Source organism: Coregonus lavaretus (assembly GCF_964263955.1).
Source record: "Coregonus lavaretus genome assembly, chromosome: 12".
In the NCBI taxonomy this organism is placed as follows: domain Eukaryota; kingdom Metazoa; phylum Chordata; class Actinopteri; order Salmoniformes; family Salmonidae; genus Coregonus; species Coregonus lavaretus.
In genome coordinates, this window is record NC_139999.1 from 12,866,677 (window position 1) to 12,878,772 (window position 12,096).

Below are 12,096 nucleotides of genomic sequence, written 5' to 3' on the forward strand. Positions count from 1 at the left end.
AGAAGCCCTCCTGTTCTCCACTCATTACCTGTATTAACTGCACCTGTTTGAACTCGTTACCTGTATAAAAGACACCTGTCCACACACTCAATCAAACAGACTCCAACCTCTCCACAACGGCCAAGACCAGAGAGCTGTGTAAGGACATCAGGGATAAAATTGTAGACCTGCACAAGGCTGGGATGGGCTACAGGACAATAGGCAAGCAGCTTGGTGAGAAGGCAACAACTGTTGGCGCAATTATTAGAAAATGGAAGAAGTTCAAGATGACGGTCAATCACCCTCGGTCTGGGGCTCCATGCAAGATCTCACCTCGTGGGGCATCAATGATCATGAGGAAGGTGAGGGATCAGCCCAGAACTACATGGCAGGACCTGGTCAATGACCTGAAGAGAGCTGGGACCACAGTCTCAAAGAAAACCATTAGTAACACACTACGCCGTCATGGACTAAAATCCTGCAGCGCACGCAAGGTCCCCCTGCTCAAGCCAGCGCATGTCCAGGCCCATCTGAACTTTGCCAATGACCATCTGGATGATCCAGAGGAGGAATGGGAGAAGGTCATGTGGTCTGATGAGACAAAAATAGAGCTTTTTGGTCTAAACTCCACTCGCCGTGTTTGGAGGAAGAAGAAGGATGAGTACAACCCCAAGAACACCATCCCAACCGTGAAGCATGGAGGTGGAAACATAATTCTTTGGGGATGCTTTTCTGCAAAGGGGACAGGACAACTGTACCGTATTGAGGGGAGGATGGATGGGGCCATGTATCGCAAGATCTTGGCCAACAACCTCCTCCCCTCAGTAAGAGCATTGAAGATGGGTCGTGGCTGGGTCTTCCATGATGACAACGACCCGAAACACACAGCCAGGGCAACTAAGGAGTGGCTCCGTAAGAAGCATCTCAAGGTCCTGGAGTGGCCTAGCCAGTCTCCAGACCTGAACCCAATAGAACATCTTTGGAGGGAGCTGAAAGTCCGTATTGCCCAGCGACAGCCCTGAAACCTGAAGGATCTGGAGAAGGTCTGTATGGAGGAGTGGGCCAAAATCCTTGCTGCAGTGTGTGCAAACCTGGTCAAGACCTACAGGAAACGTATGATCTCTGTAATTGCAAACAAAGGTTTCTGTACCAAATATTAAGTTCTGCTTTTGTGATATATCAAATACTTATGTCATGCAATAAAATGCAAATTAATTACTTAAAAATCATACAATGTGATTTTCTGGATTTTTGTTTTAGATTCCGTCTCTCACAGTCGAAGTGTACCTATGATAAAAATTACAGACCTCTACATGCTTTGTAAGTAGGAAAACCTGCAAAATCGGCAGTGTATCAAATACTTGTTCTCCCCACTGTATATAGAGGACAACAACAGTAGGGAAAAGCGGGGGGGGGGGGGGGGGGGCATTCCTATTTTGGGAAACAGCTGTTTAAAGTCCACAGTCCCTGAAGGGGGATGCTAGGGGCAGTGGGAAAAAGTGCAGTCATTTTGTTATTTTGTTATTGCCAAAGTACGGTTGTTCGCCAGCTAAGCCCCATTTCCTGTTTTAGCATAGCAAAGCAAGTTATTGTTGCAGACGGATACACCACTTCAGTCGCACCAAGAGTGTATTCAGAACCTCAATTACCTCAGAACCTCAATTACCTCGACTAACCGGTGCCCCCGCACATTGACTCTGTACCGGTACCCCCTGTATATAGCCTCGCTACTGTTATTTTACTGCTGCTCTTTAATTATTTGTAACTTTTTTTGTTGTCTTTTTTTAAATATTCTTTCTTAAAACTGCATTGTTGGTTAAGGGCTTGTAAGTAAGCATTTAATTGTAAGGTCTACACCTGTTGTATTCGGCGCATGTGACAAATATAATTTGATTTGAACAAACAACCTTTGACTTAATCACCTTTATGGTTGCAATAACCATCTACCATTCTCAGTGGCCAGATGGTAATGGTTCATTTATATGGGGCTTTCACTGCAGGCCTTCTCTTAGCCAACCCTTAGCTCATCTGTACTGTGTATAATCTCTCTTTCTTCTAGAATGGTATCTCTATCTGCACAGGGCATGTTTCTGCAGAGAAGGAGGACTGTGGCATCCAGACAAAAGATCTAATGATGAGGTTATCTGCTGGTCAAGCTAACAGACTACCAAGGCCATTGAAGGCTCTGGGCGGACCACCTGGGCATAAAACTTGTAGTCCAGTTACTTGATATAAAAAGCTGACTGATCTCATGAGAGGAGTGGTCTACATCCGTGCATGCGTAAGTTGACCCCTTGATAGTTGTCAGATCTCCAGTGAGATGTAACAGCTGCACGCCTGCACTCGCTTCAAAAGCAGACTAATAAAATCTGCAATAATCCTCAAGGATATTTAGTCTGGCAGGGAAACAGGCTGAGATGAAAATGATAAAGTAGCATGTTGCAGCAATGACTTAAGCAGACCATGTGGTCCAGCTGTGATTCAGCTCTGTGACAAAGAGGCAAAAGCTTGATACTTAACAATGTGTTTATGAAACATTTGTTTATGAAAAAAACATTGTAAAAGCAGGTATAATTATAAGAAATTCTCTGTGCAGAGTGCTAGTGTATACAAATAATATAAACGTTCTTACAAAAGTGTATTTGCTAAACTATTTTTCTTGCTCCTCCAGATAACGTATACAAATAATTTCTCTACCTAATTACTAGTGCTGCAGACTGCGCTCCCGCTGCACTCCTCTCAGCACTCCCCCTGTCCCTCTCCTTCATGTCACCATCCCTCCATCTGGCCTGACAGCTTGTCTTCCACACACCTCCTCCATCTAGCACACAAAGGCTACCAAGGTGAGCTGAGGTAACCAGACCCCAGGGCTCCCTCCAGATGGCTCTGCCCACACCTCCAACAGGCCAGCTGGGCATCTCTCCTTTAGCACACTCAGGAAAAAGAGAGCGGCTATCCCCATAGCTTTGCCTCTGACAAGGTGAGAGGCAATCAAACACCTTCGCCATTTTAAAGTAGTAATATCTATGATAAGGGAGGTTGACTGACAATGTGCTTTGAGAACTGTGACTGGTGTGAGGTAAGTGGAGAGCTTGTATGTGAGAGGAAAGGAAGAGACAGAGAGAAGTATGTATGAGCTGAAGTATTGAAAACAAACCCACAGGAAGCTGAGGTCTGTCTGGGCCTTCCGTTATCCCAGCCTACTCTCAGGAGGACTAGGGGAGATGCACGCACACGTTCCTCACATAAAACAACATCCTCCCTCCCTGCCTGTCAGGAGGGCTGACCTGGGACATCCCCAACTCTGACTCCTGACCCCAGCTGACCTTTGGGTTCAGAGGTCACCCATGCACCATGCTCATGATGACCACTATGCTATGAATGTCCATAAACCCAGATATGATCAATTCTGGCATAATCAAGTTGCTTTGCTTCTACTGTGCATACAGGAAACATGGAAGCAAAAACTGAGTTTTCAGCACTGCTATTCAAACACATAAAAACACACAATTATTTATTTCACAAAGTAGGCCTATGTTTTTTTTTTACAATGTAGGAAATTAGGTGACATTTGTTCTCTTTAGTCGGTCTCCAGTCTGACTGAGGCACAAGTTGGGACCATTTGGGAGGGGTGGGGGGTGGGGAGAGACTGTATGAGAACCAGAACACCTCTTACCATTTGTGTGTTCTGGACACTGTGAACCCAAGTGTATTGGTGAAGACAGGTGTGTGTGTGTGTGTGTGCACAATATACACTGAGCGTACAAAACATTAAGAACACCTTCCTAATATTGAGTTGCACCCCCTTTTGCCCTCAGAACAGCCTCAATTCGTCGAGGCCCACACAGACCTAGACCTAACACACCTTTGTGTTCCCCCAATCTGGAGGCCTCCTGTGCTCTATCTACCCTGGCCTACATGGCTCATTTAGTCCCAGCACAACACAGCACAACAACAGAGCTCAGCCCAGCCATTAGCTGCAGTTGGATGGCTTCCTGTGCATTGAGACATGAAGATACTTATTTAGAAGCTGAACTAAAATATATGCTGAGGTCACAAAAAAAGAGACTTGAATAGTTGGGGTCTGGAAAATATTGTCCCCCTCCCCCTGGAAACGGGCAAGAGATCTCATCTCTGCAGCGTGTTATAAATCTTTAGGTTCTGGATATTTAAAGTGCTCCCTCTGCATTACTGCTAACATTCACAGTGAATCAACTTTTTTCCATGCAGTTCTGACTAGGTTTGGAATGTCTGGGCAAGGGACATGTAAAAGGGAGAGGAAAAACAGAACTTCCCTAGACAGAACTGGTGAAAAGAACACGAGAGAAGAAAACATGATTTCCAACATTAATCATAACAAAAAGCCATTATGTCTGTGCTGTCCCCACCCCATATGCTCTCATAGGTTTCATAACAGCCCTACATATTGCCATAGCTATCTAGCTTTTCAACAAGCTTTTAGCACACCAAAACAAGAGAGGCCAGAGTTGGTCTGAACTGAGCAAGAGGACAGTGTACAGTACTATCCTGGCTTGGTGAGGAGGTATCCCCCTTTCCCTTTGGTGAGAGAGTCAGTCTCCAGTCTCAGCACTGAATGGCAGTGAGGCACAGCTGCCCTTGCCATCAGGTCAGGGCACCCAATCACGCAGCTGCAACATGTTTGGTTGTAACCACAGTCGTAACCGGACCTGCACTGTTTAAACCCCACCACCCCTCTCAGGTCCCATGGGGCAGAGTTACCAGGGTTACCCCACTCTGACCCCCAACAACCCTGATCTGTCGGGATTCGGGGGCCCCTGTGGGAGGACGAGGCCCGCTTCCTGGGTCAGACCCCCTCCAGAGGTGAGCTATCCTGGGACAGGGCAGGAGGGCGTGGTGGGAGGCGGCGGTCGCATTACCTCATCATCGGGCGCCCTCCCAATCCATGACCCAAAACTAGACCCAGAGTTCTGTTTGGCTTTCTAATTGGCAGGCGCCCATTCTCCTTCTAGGTTCTAGTGTGGCCATTGTTCCATATAAACCAATAAGCCTAGCATTACATCTGAAGCCACTGGAGATGTGGGACTGAAATCTCTCTCTTCTTAGAGCACAGGCTCTTTTCTTTAGCTTCACACTTGGGTGCCTTTATGCATTGAAGGTCTCCTGGATTGTGCAAACACAGTTGCAGGCAGGGTGGTGTGTGGGTGGGTGGGTAGGTGGGTATACAGTTACTCCCTGCCTTACCTGGATGCTAACACCCCCTCGGATTAGACTGAGCTGAGTTAAGACATCCCTTATGGGCAGTGGATTCTCAGGTTAGCTATCTCTTACACTCTGGGCACTCACTCACTGTAGGAACTAACTCTCTCCAGAGAGAAAATATGTGATTTAATCTGTCTATAAAGCGGAACAGATTTAGGCCTAAATGCTGAAGTAACAGTAGCAGTTAAGAGTCAGACTGAATACAGTCTGTTTTATTCTGTTTTACCATGTAAATACGGTCAGTTCCATTCCCTCTCCAGTTTAAAAACCAATCGCATTCATCACTTTACACCATGGGTTTCTGTGCTGACCGGTCACTCACCATGAAGCGCTGTGGCCCGAGGGGCTCTGACAGGACACAGTACTGGACAGCCAGGTTGATGTAGCCTGAGCGGTAGGAGCTGATCTTCCTGTGGCCCTGGACCAGCTTGTACAGCTCCACACACATCAGACCTGCCACCGCAGCCGTGGTCGTGGCTATAGCCGGGATGATGCGCCCCGCGATCAGCTTACTCTGTGGATCAGGGCAAAAAGAAGCTCCAGTTAAAAGAGAGAGTGTGTGTGTGTGCTTGGTTTTACTATCCTTGTGGGGACCAGAAGTCCTCACAAGGATAGTAAAACAAGGAAATGTGGGGGGGATATAGCGGGGACATTTCGCCGGTCCCCACACGGAAAAAGGCTATTTTAGGCTTAGGGGTTAGGTTTAGGGTTAGGGTTAGAATTAGGGTTAGGAGTTAGGGTTAGAGTTAGGGGTTAGGGAAAATAGGATTTTTATTGGGAATCAATTTTTTGGTCCCCACAAGGATATCAAAACAAATGTGTGTGTGTGCATGCGTGCGTATGTGAGGGGGTGGAGCGGGTTGCCGCTAACTGCCTGGAAATGCATGTGATCTTTTGAGATACAGGGAAATCTCTGAGAAGTCTCATAGGATCGCTCTTTCTGTCTCTCTCTGTCTCTCTCTGTCTCTGTCACTTTCTGTCTCTGTCACTTTCTGTCACTATCTGTCTCTCTCTGTCTCTCTCTGTTTCTCTCTGTCCCTCTCTGTCCCTCTCTGTCCCGCTCTGTCTCTCTCTGTCTCTCTCTGTCTCTCTCTGTCACTCTCTGTCACTCTCTGTCACTCTCTGTCACTCTCTGTCTCTCTCTGTTGTGTCGCTGTGACACGACAAAACAACGAGGATTCTAACCTTGTGACGATCAGCTGTTGGGATGTCGTAGTTCTCTGCCCTCAAGTTAGAGGCAGCCACTATGTAGTCCATGTGGAAGTTATTATCATCATCCTGTAAATACAATTCATCATCTTTATAATACATCAATTAATGAACCCTTAATATCCAAAGACCCCTACACTGTTATGTTTTATCCTTCAGGGAACACCTGCCACAGGAGGAACATCATTCTGAAGAGGAGACAAATGGAGATACATTCTGACATACAGTGGCTTGCGAAAGTATTCACCCCCTTGGCATTTTTCCTATTTTGTTGCCTTACAACCTGGAATAAAAATGGATGTTTTGGGGGGTTTGTATCATTTGATTTACACAACATGCCTACCACTTTGAAGATGCTTGAATACATTTTTTTGTATTGTGAAACAAACAAGAAATAAGACAAAAAAACAGAAAACTTGAGCGTGCATAACTATTCACCCCCCCAAAGTCAATACTATGTAGAGCCACCTTTTGCAGCAATTACAGCTGCAAAGCTCTTGGGGTATGTCTCTATAAGCTTGGCACATCTAGCCACTGGGATTTCCGCCCATTCTTCAAGGCAAAACTGCTCCAGCTCCTTCAAGTTGGATGGGTTCCGCTGGTGTACAGCAATCTTTAAGTCATACCACAGATTCTCAATTGGATTGAGGTCTGGGCTTTGACTAGGCCATTCCAAGACATTTAAATGTTTCCCCTTAAACCAATCGAGTGTTGCTTTAGCAGTATGCTTAGGGTCATTGTCCTGCTGGAAGGTGAACCTCCGCCCCTGTCTCAAATCTCTGGAAGACTGAAACAGGTTTCCCTCAAGAATTTCCCTGTATTTAGTGGGGCAATCATCATTCCTTCAATTCTGACCAGTTTCCCAGTCCCTGCCGATGAAAAACATCCCCACAGCATGATGCTGCCACCACCATGCTTCACTGTGGGGATGGTGTTCTCGGGGTGATGAGAGGTGTTGGGTTTGCGCCAGACATAGCGTTTTCCTTGATGGCCAAAAAGCTCAATTTTAGACTCATCTGACCAGAGTACCTTCTTCCATATGTTTGGGGAGTCTCCCACATGGCTTTTGGCGAACACCAAATGTGTTTGCTTATTTTTTTCTTTAAGCAATGGCTTTTTTCTGGCCACTCTTCCGTAAAGCCCAGCTCTGTGGAGTGTACAGCTTAAAGTGGTCCTATGGACAGATACTTCAATCTCCGCTGCGGAGCTTTGCAGCTCCTTCAGGGTTATCTTTGGTCTCTTTGTTGCCTCTCTGATTAATGCCATCCTTGCCTGGTCCGTGAGTTTTGGTGGGCGGCCCTCTCTTGGCAGGTTTGTTATGGTGCCATATTCTTTCAATTTTCTAATAATGGATTTAATGGTGCTCCGTGGGATGTTCAAAGTTTCTGATAATTTTTTTTAGAACCCAACCCTGATCTGTACTTCACCACAACTTTGTCCCTGACCTGTTTGGAGAGCTCCTTGGTCTTCATGGTGCCGCTTGCTTAGTAGTGTTGCAGACTCTGGGGCCTTTCAGAACAGGTGTGTATATATACTGAGATTATGTGACAGATCATGTGACACTTAGATTGCACACAGGTGGACTTTATTTAACTAATTATGTGACTTCTGAAGGTAATTGGTTGCACCAGATATTATTTAGGGGCTTCATAGCAAAGGGGGGTGAATACATATGCACGCACCACTTTTCCGTTATTTATTTTTTAGAATTTTTTGAAACAAGTTATTTTTTTCATTTCACTTCACCAATTTGTACTATTTTGTGTATGTCCATTACATGAAATCCAAATAAAAATACATTTAAATTACAGGTTGTAATGCAACAAAATAGGAAAAACGGCAAGGGGGATGAATACTTTTGCAAGGCACTGTACGTTACATACATTATTACATCAACAGCTGTGAGATGAAGATAAGAACAACTGATTCTCAGCACATCCCTGTCTAAACGCTGTTAGCCATATTAAAGCCAAATGAGTCAATGATGTCATGCCGTGGTTCGTCTGCTTTGAGCTCTGCCTTTGTGTCTGTGTCACTTTAATCACACGAGTACATGACTTATTCACCCCTCTGCGATGTAGTGGAAATCAGATTCCCCTGTGAGCGACACTGTCTATGAGCTCATGCCTCAGCCAGCACTACAAAGGCTGGAGAGGGCGACAGTCAGTCAGGGGCAGCTGGAGGGGTCGTGAGGTAGTCACACCTGGCAACCCGATTCTGCAGAATCCGTTTCCTCACATTCCAGGCATCTGTAGCATGACCTCGCCAGTTGGTTGAGGTAGAGAGGAGGAGGAGGTGGACGAGGAGGAGGAGGAGGAGGAGGTGGAGGAGGAGGTGGAGGTGGACGAGGAGGATTAGGAGGACGAGGTGGAGGAGGAGGAGGTGGACAAGGAGGATTAGGAGGTGGACGAGGAGGAAGAGGTGGACGAGGAGGATGAGGAGGTGGACGAGGAGGATGAGGAGGTGGACGAGGAGGAGGAGGTGGACGAGGAGGAGGAGGTGGACGAGGAGGAGGAGGTGGACGAGGAGGATGAGGAGGTGGACGAGGAGGAGGAGGAGGTGGACGAGGAGGATGAAGAGGTGGACGAGGAGGATGAAGAGGTGGACGAGGAGGATGAGGATGTGGACGAGGAGGAGGAGGAGGTGGACGAGGAGGAGGAGGAGGTGGACGAGGAGGCTGAGGAGGTGGACGAGGAGGAGGAGGAGGTGGACGAGGAGGATGAGGAGGTGGACGAGGAGGATGAGGAGGTGGACGAGGAGGATGAGGAGGTGGACGAGGAGGATGAGGAGGTGGACGGGGAGGAGGAGGTGGACAGGGTGGATGAGGAGGAGGTGGACGAGGAGGATGAGGACGTGGACGAGGAGGATGAGGAGGTGGACGAGGAGGATGAGGAGGATAAGGAGGTGGACGAGGAGGAGGAGGAGGTGGACGAGGAGGATGAGGAGGTGGACGAGGAGGATGAGGAGGATAAGGAGGTGGACGAGGAGGAGGAGGAGGTGGACGAGGAGGATGAGGAGGTGGACGACGAGGAGGAGGAGGTGGACGAGGAGGAGGGTCTTAGTCACATCCAAGGCAAGGTGACATCTGATACTTACCTGTCTTACCTCATCAACCCTACTCACCTCGCCAGCCACACTAATCAGTCATCTGCACTACACAGCTCCAAACCTCATTTAACGATAGATAGATGAGGCGGGGGAGTGAGAGAGAAGAGAGAGAGTGGGAGTGAGAGAAAGAAAGACAGAAAGAAAGAAAGGAGAGAGAGGGAGGCTCAGGTTCCTCTGCATGACAGTGACTGGCTGCACAATGGAAGTGTTATGGAGGAACTCTTGCCCCCTGGGCTGTGTGAGTGTGCCGCTTCAAAGGGCTGGGTGACATGGTGGTGGTAGACCATGTGAGATGGGGAGCGGGGGCTAGGGGGGGACACTGTAGACAGGGATCCTCAGTGACCAAAACTCCCTACAGCCCCACAAACAGTGCTAGAGGTCCTCAGGCCTAGTCACTGCAGACTATTTATTCACCACTGTTCTGAAGGTTGTTTTTAACAATATGTGCGCTCTCTAAAATACTCCCCCTTGCAGTAGCAGTGCAACAGAGAGGCCCCATAACACAGGACAGGCCTGTTTCCTTAGACACTGAGCCACCGCAGTGTGTGTCCTGTTAGGGACTAGAACAGACAAGGGTCACTGAGGACCCAAAGACGAAACTGCATTTTTTTTGCCCCATATAGAGTTCAGCGTGGCCCCCTGCCCTCTGTGTGGTCCCTAACACTATGCAGTGTTACCAGTGGAGATATGGCGAGCATGGCGCTGGGCTCTTATTACCTTCTCAAAGTCAATGGGGTGCATCTGCAGGGCTGCGCTGTTCACTGGAGGAGAGGACAGCTTCTTCTGCAACTCCTCCAGTCGGCCTGTGTCTGGTCAAATGGAAAATAAACACATAGGCCTGAGAAACAGGCATATAACACAACATACAGTAGATAAATGGACAGTTTCCTCACCCAAATTTCCACTCTCCCTCTCCTCCTCCATCTCCTTGTCAGTGAGATGGATCTTGACAGTAGACTTGGGGGTGAAGGCAGGTATGTGGACCCTCTCTAGGACGCTCCTGATGGCAGAGCAGTCTCGTGTACCCACAATCCCATAGATCTGCCCATAGAGGTTGGCTGCTGCCACCACATAGTCCATATGGGTGGTCTACAATACATGACAAGATAACACAAACTGTTAATGACCCCCCACCTCTACATCTCAACAGTCAGAACCAGACCCGCTGAGGTAAAATAAATAATTACATTACACACATGCTGCTAACTCAAACAAAACCCACAAATCCACTTTGGTCATATTAGGGGTGGTACAAAGACCACTTCCTACCATTTGCACGTGAGGAGCAAAAGCTGTGGAAAATGTTAATATCTGACAGGATGTTCCTCATGGATAAGGTTGGGTAGGTTACTTTCTAAATGTAATCCGTTACAGTTACTAGTTACCCGTCTAAAATTGTAATCAGTAACGTAACTTTTGGATTACCCAAACTAAGTAACATAATCTAATTACTTTCAGTTACTTTTGGATTACTTTCCCCTTAAGAGGCATTAGAAGAAGACAAAAAGGATCCATCAAACGCATTTGGTGTGTCATCATAGTGGTCTCTGGCTTGTGGTCAGACTTGCTCAGGTGGAACAAACTTAAACAGAAAGGTGTCATAATGTATTTTTTCGCAAACATTGCTCTGAATTTTAAAGTAATCCAAGAAGTAATCATCTAGTTTTTCAAAAGTATCTGTAATCTGATTACAATATTTTTGCTGGTAACGTAACTGATTACAGTTAAGAGTTTTTTGTTATCGGATTACATGTAACTGATAAAACATATTGATATTTTTTGGTTATGTCCAGAGGGTTTTTTCCCTTAAATGTAATCAGTTACTCCCCAACTCTGCTCATGGAATATGGCCACCACATGATGACTGGGCTGTTTGAGCTATCAGCAGAGTCACCCAGTAGTTACCAAAGGAAAAAACCCTCTGGACTTAACCAAAAAATATCAATATGTTTTATTGTCACATACACCAGACAGATGCAGTGAAAGGTGTTGTTTTACTAGGTCAGCCATTGTAGTACGGCGCCCCTGGACCAAATTAAGGTTAAGTGCCTTGCTCAAGGGCACATCAACAGATGTTTCACTTTGTCAGCTCGGGTATTCGAACCAGCAACCTTTCGGTTACTGGCCCATGCCTCTAACCGCTAGGCTACCTGCCCCGTCAAGCCAGAAAACAAGTCAGAAAACCATCGCAATTTACATCAGTTTAAAACCTCCCATCGGTGACCAACAAACCCCCTTGTGATTCATCATGTAGATTTTAAAAGTAATGTTTACCATTGAATACATCAGAGGACTGTAAAAGATTCATAGGGTGGTTCCATTGATTTACAACTGCTATTAAATGGCATTCAACAGGCCATGAATAGGCTCTATGCTCTAGAAGCAGTCAGTGTGTTCATTGAGTCTTGATAAGAGGCATTCCTAAATACCATTGTTGTTGTCCTATTGTCTGTCTGTGAGAGCTGCAAGCCCAGACCTAAGGACAGGTGAGGTGACAACCCTCACACCAGGAGAGAGGAGGGGAACAGAGAGGAGAGAACAGAGAGGAGAGAACGGAGA

General features: G+C 46.8%; 1 protein-coding gene across 1 annotated transcript in view; it reads right to left on the reverse strand.

Annotated features, from left to right (window-relative positions):
• uba7 (ubiquitin-like modifier activating enzyme 7) overlaps positions 1 to 12,096 on the reverse strand; it is a 104,403-nt gene that overhangs the window by 59,126 nt on the left and 33,181 nt on the right. The window contains exons 18-21 of the mRNA XM_084173830.1: positions 10,431 to 10,626; positions 10,255 to 10,346; positions 6,406 to 6,498; positions 5,543 to 5,734 (exon numbers count right to left, since the gene is read on the reverse strand). Of these exons, the coding sequence (XP_084029956.1) occupies positions 5,543 to 5,734; positions 6,406 to 6,498; positions 10,255 to 10,346; positions 10,431 to 10,626 (573 nt within the window). The remainder of the gene's footprint in view (positions 1 to 5,542; positions 5,735 to 6,405; positions 6,499 to 10,254; positions 10,347 to 10,430; positions 10,627 to 12,096) is intronic.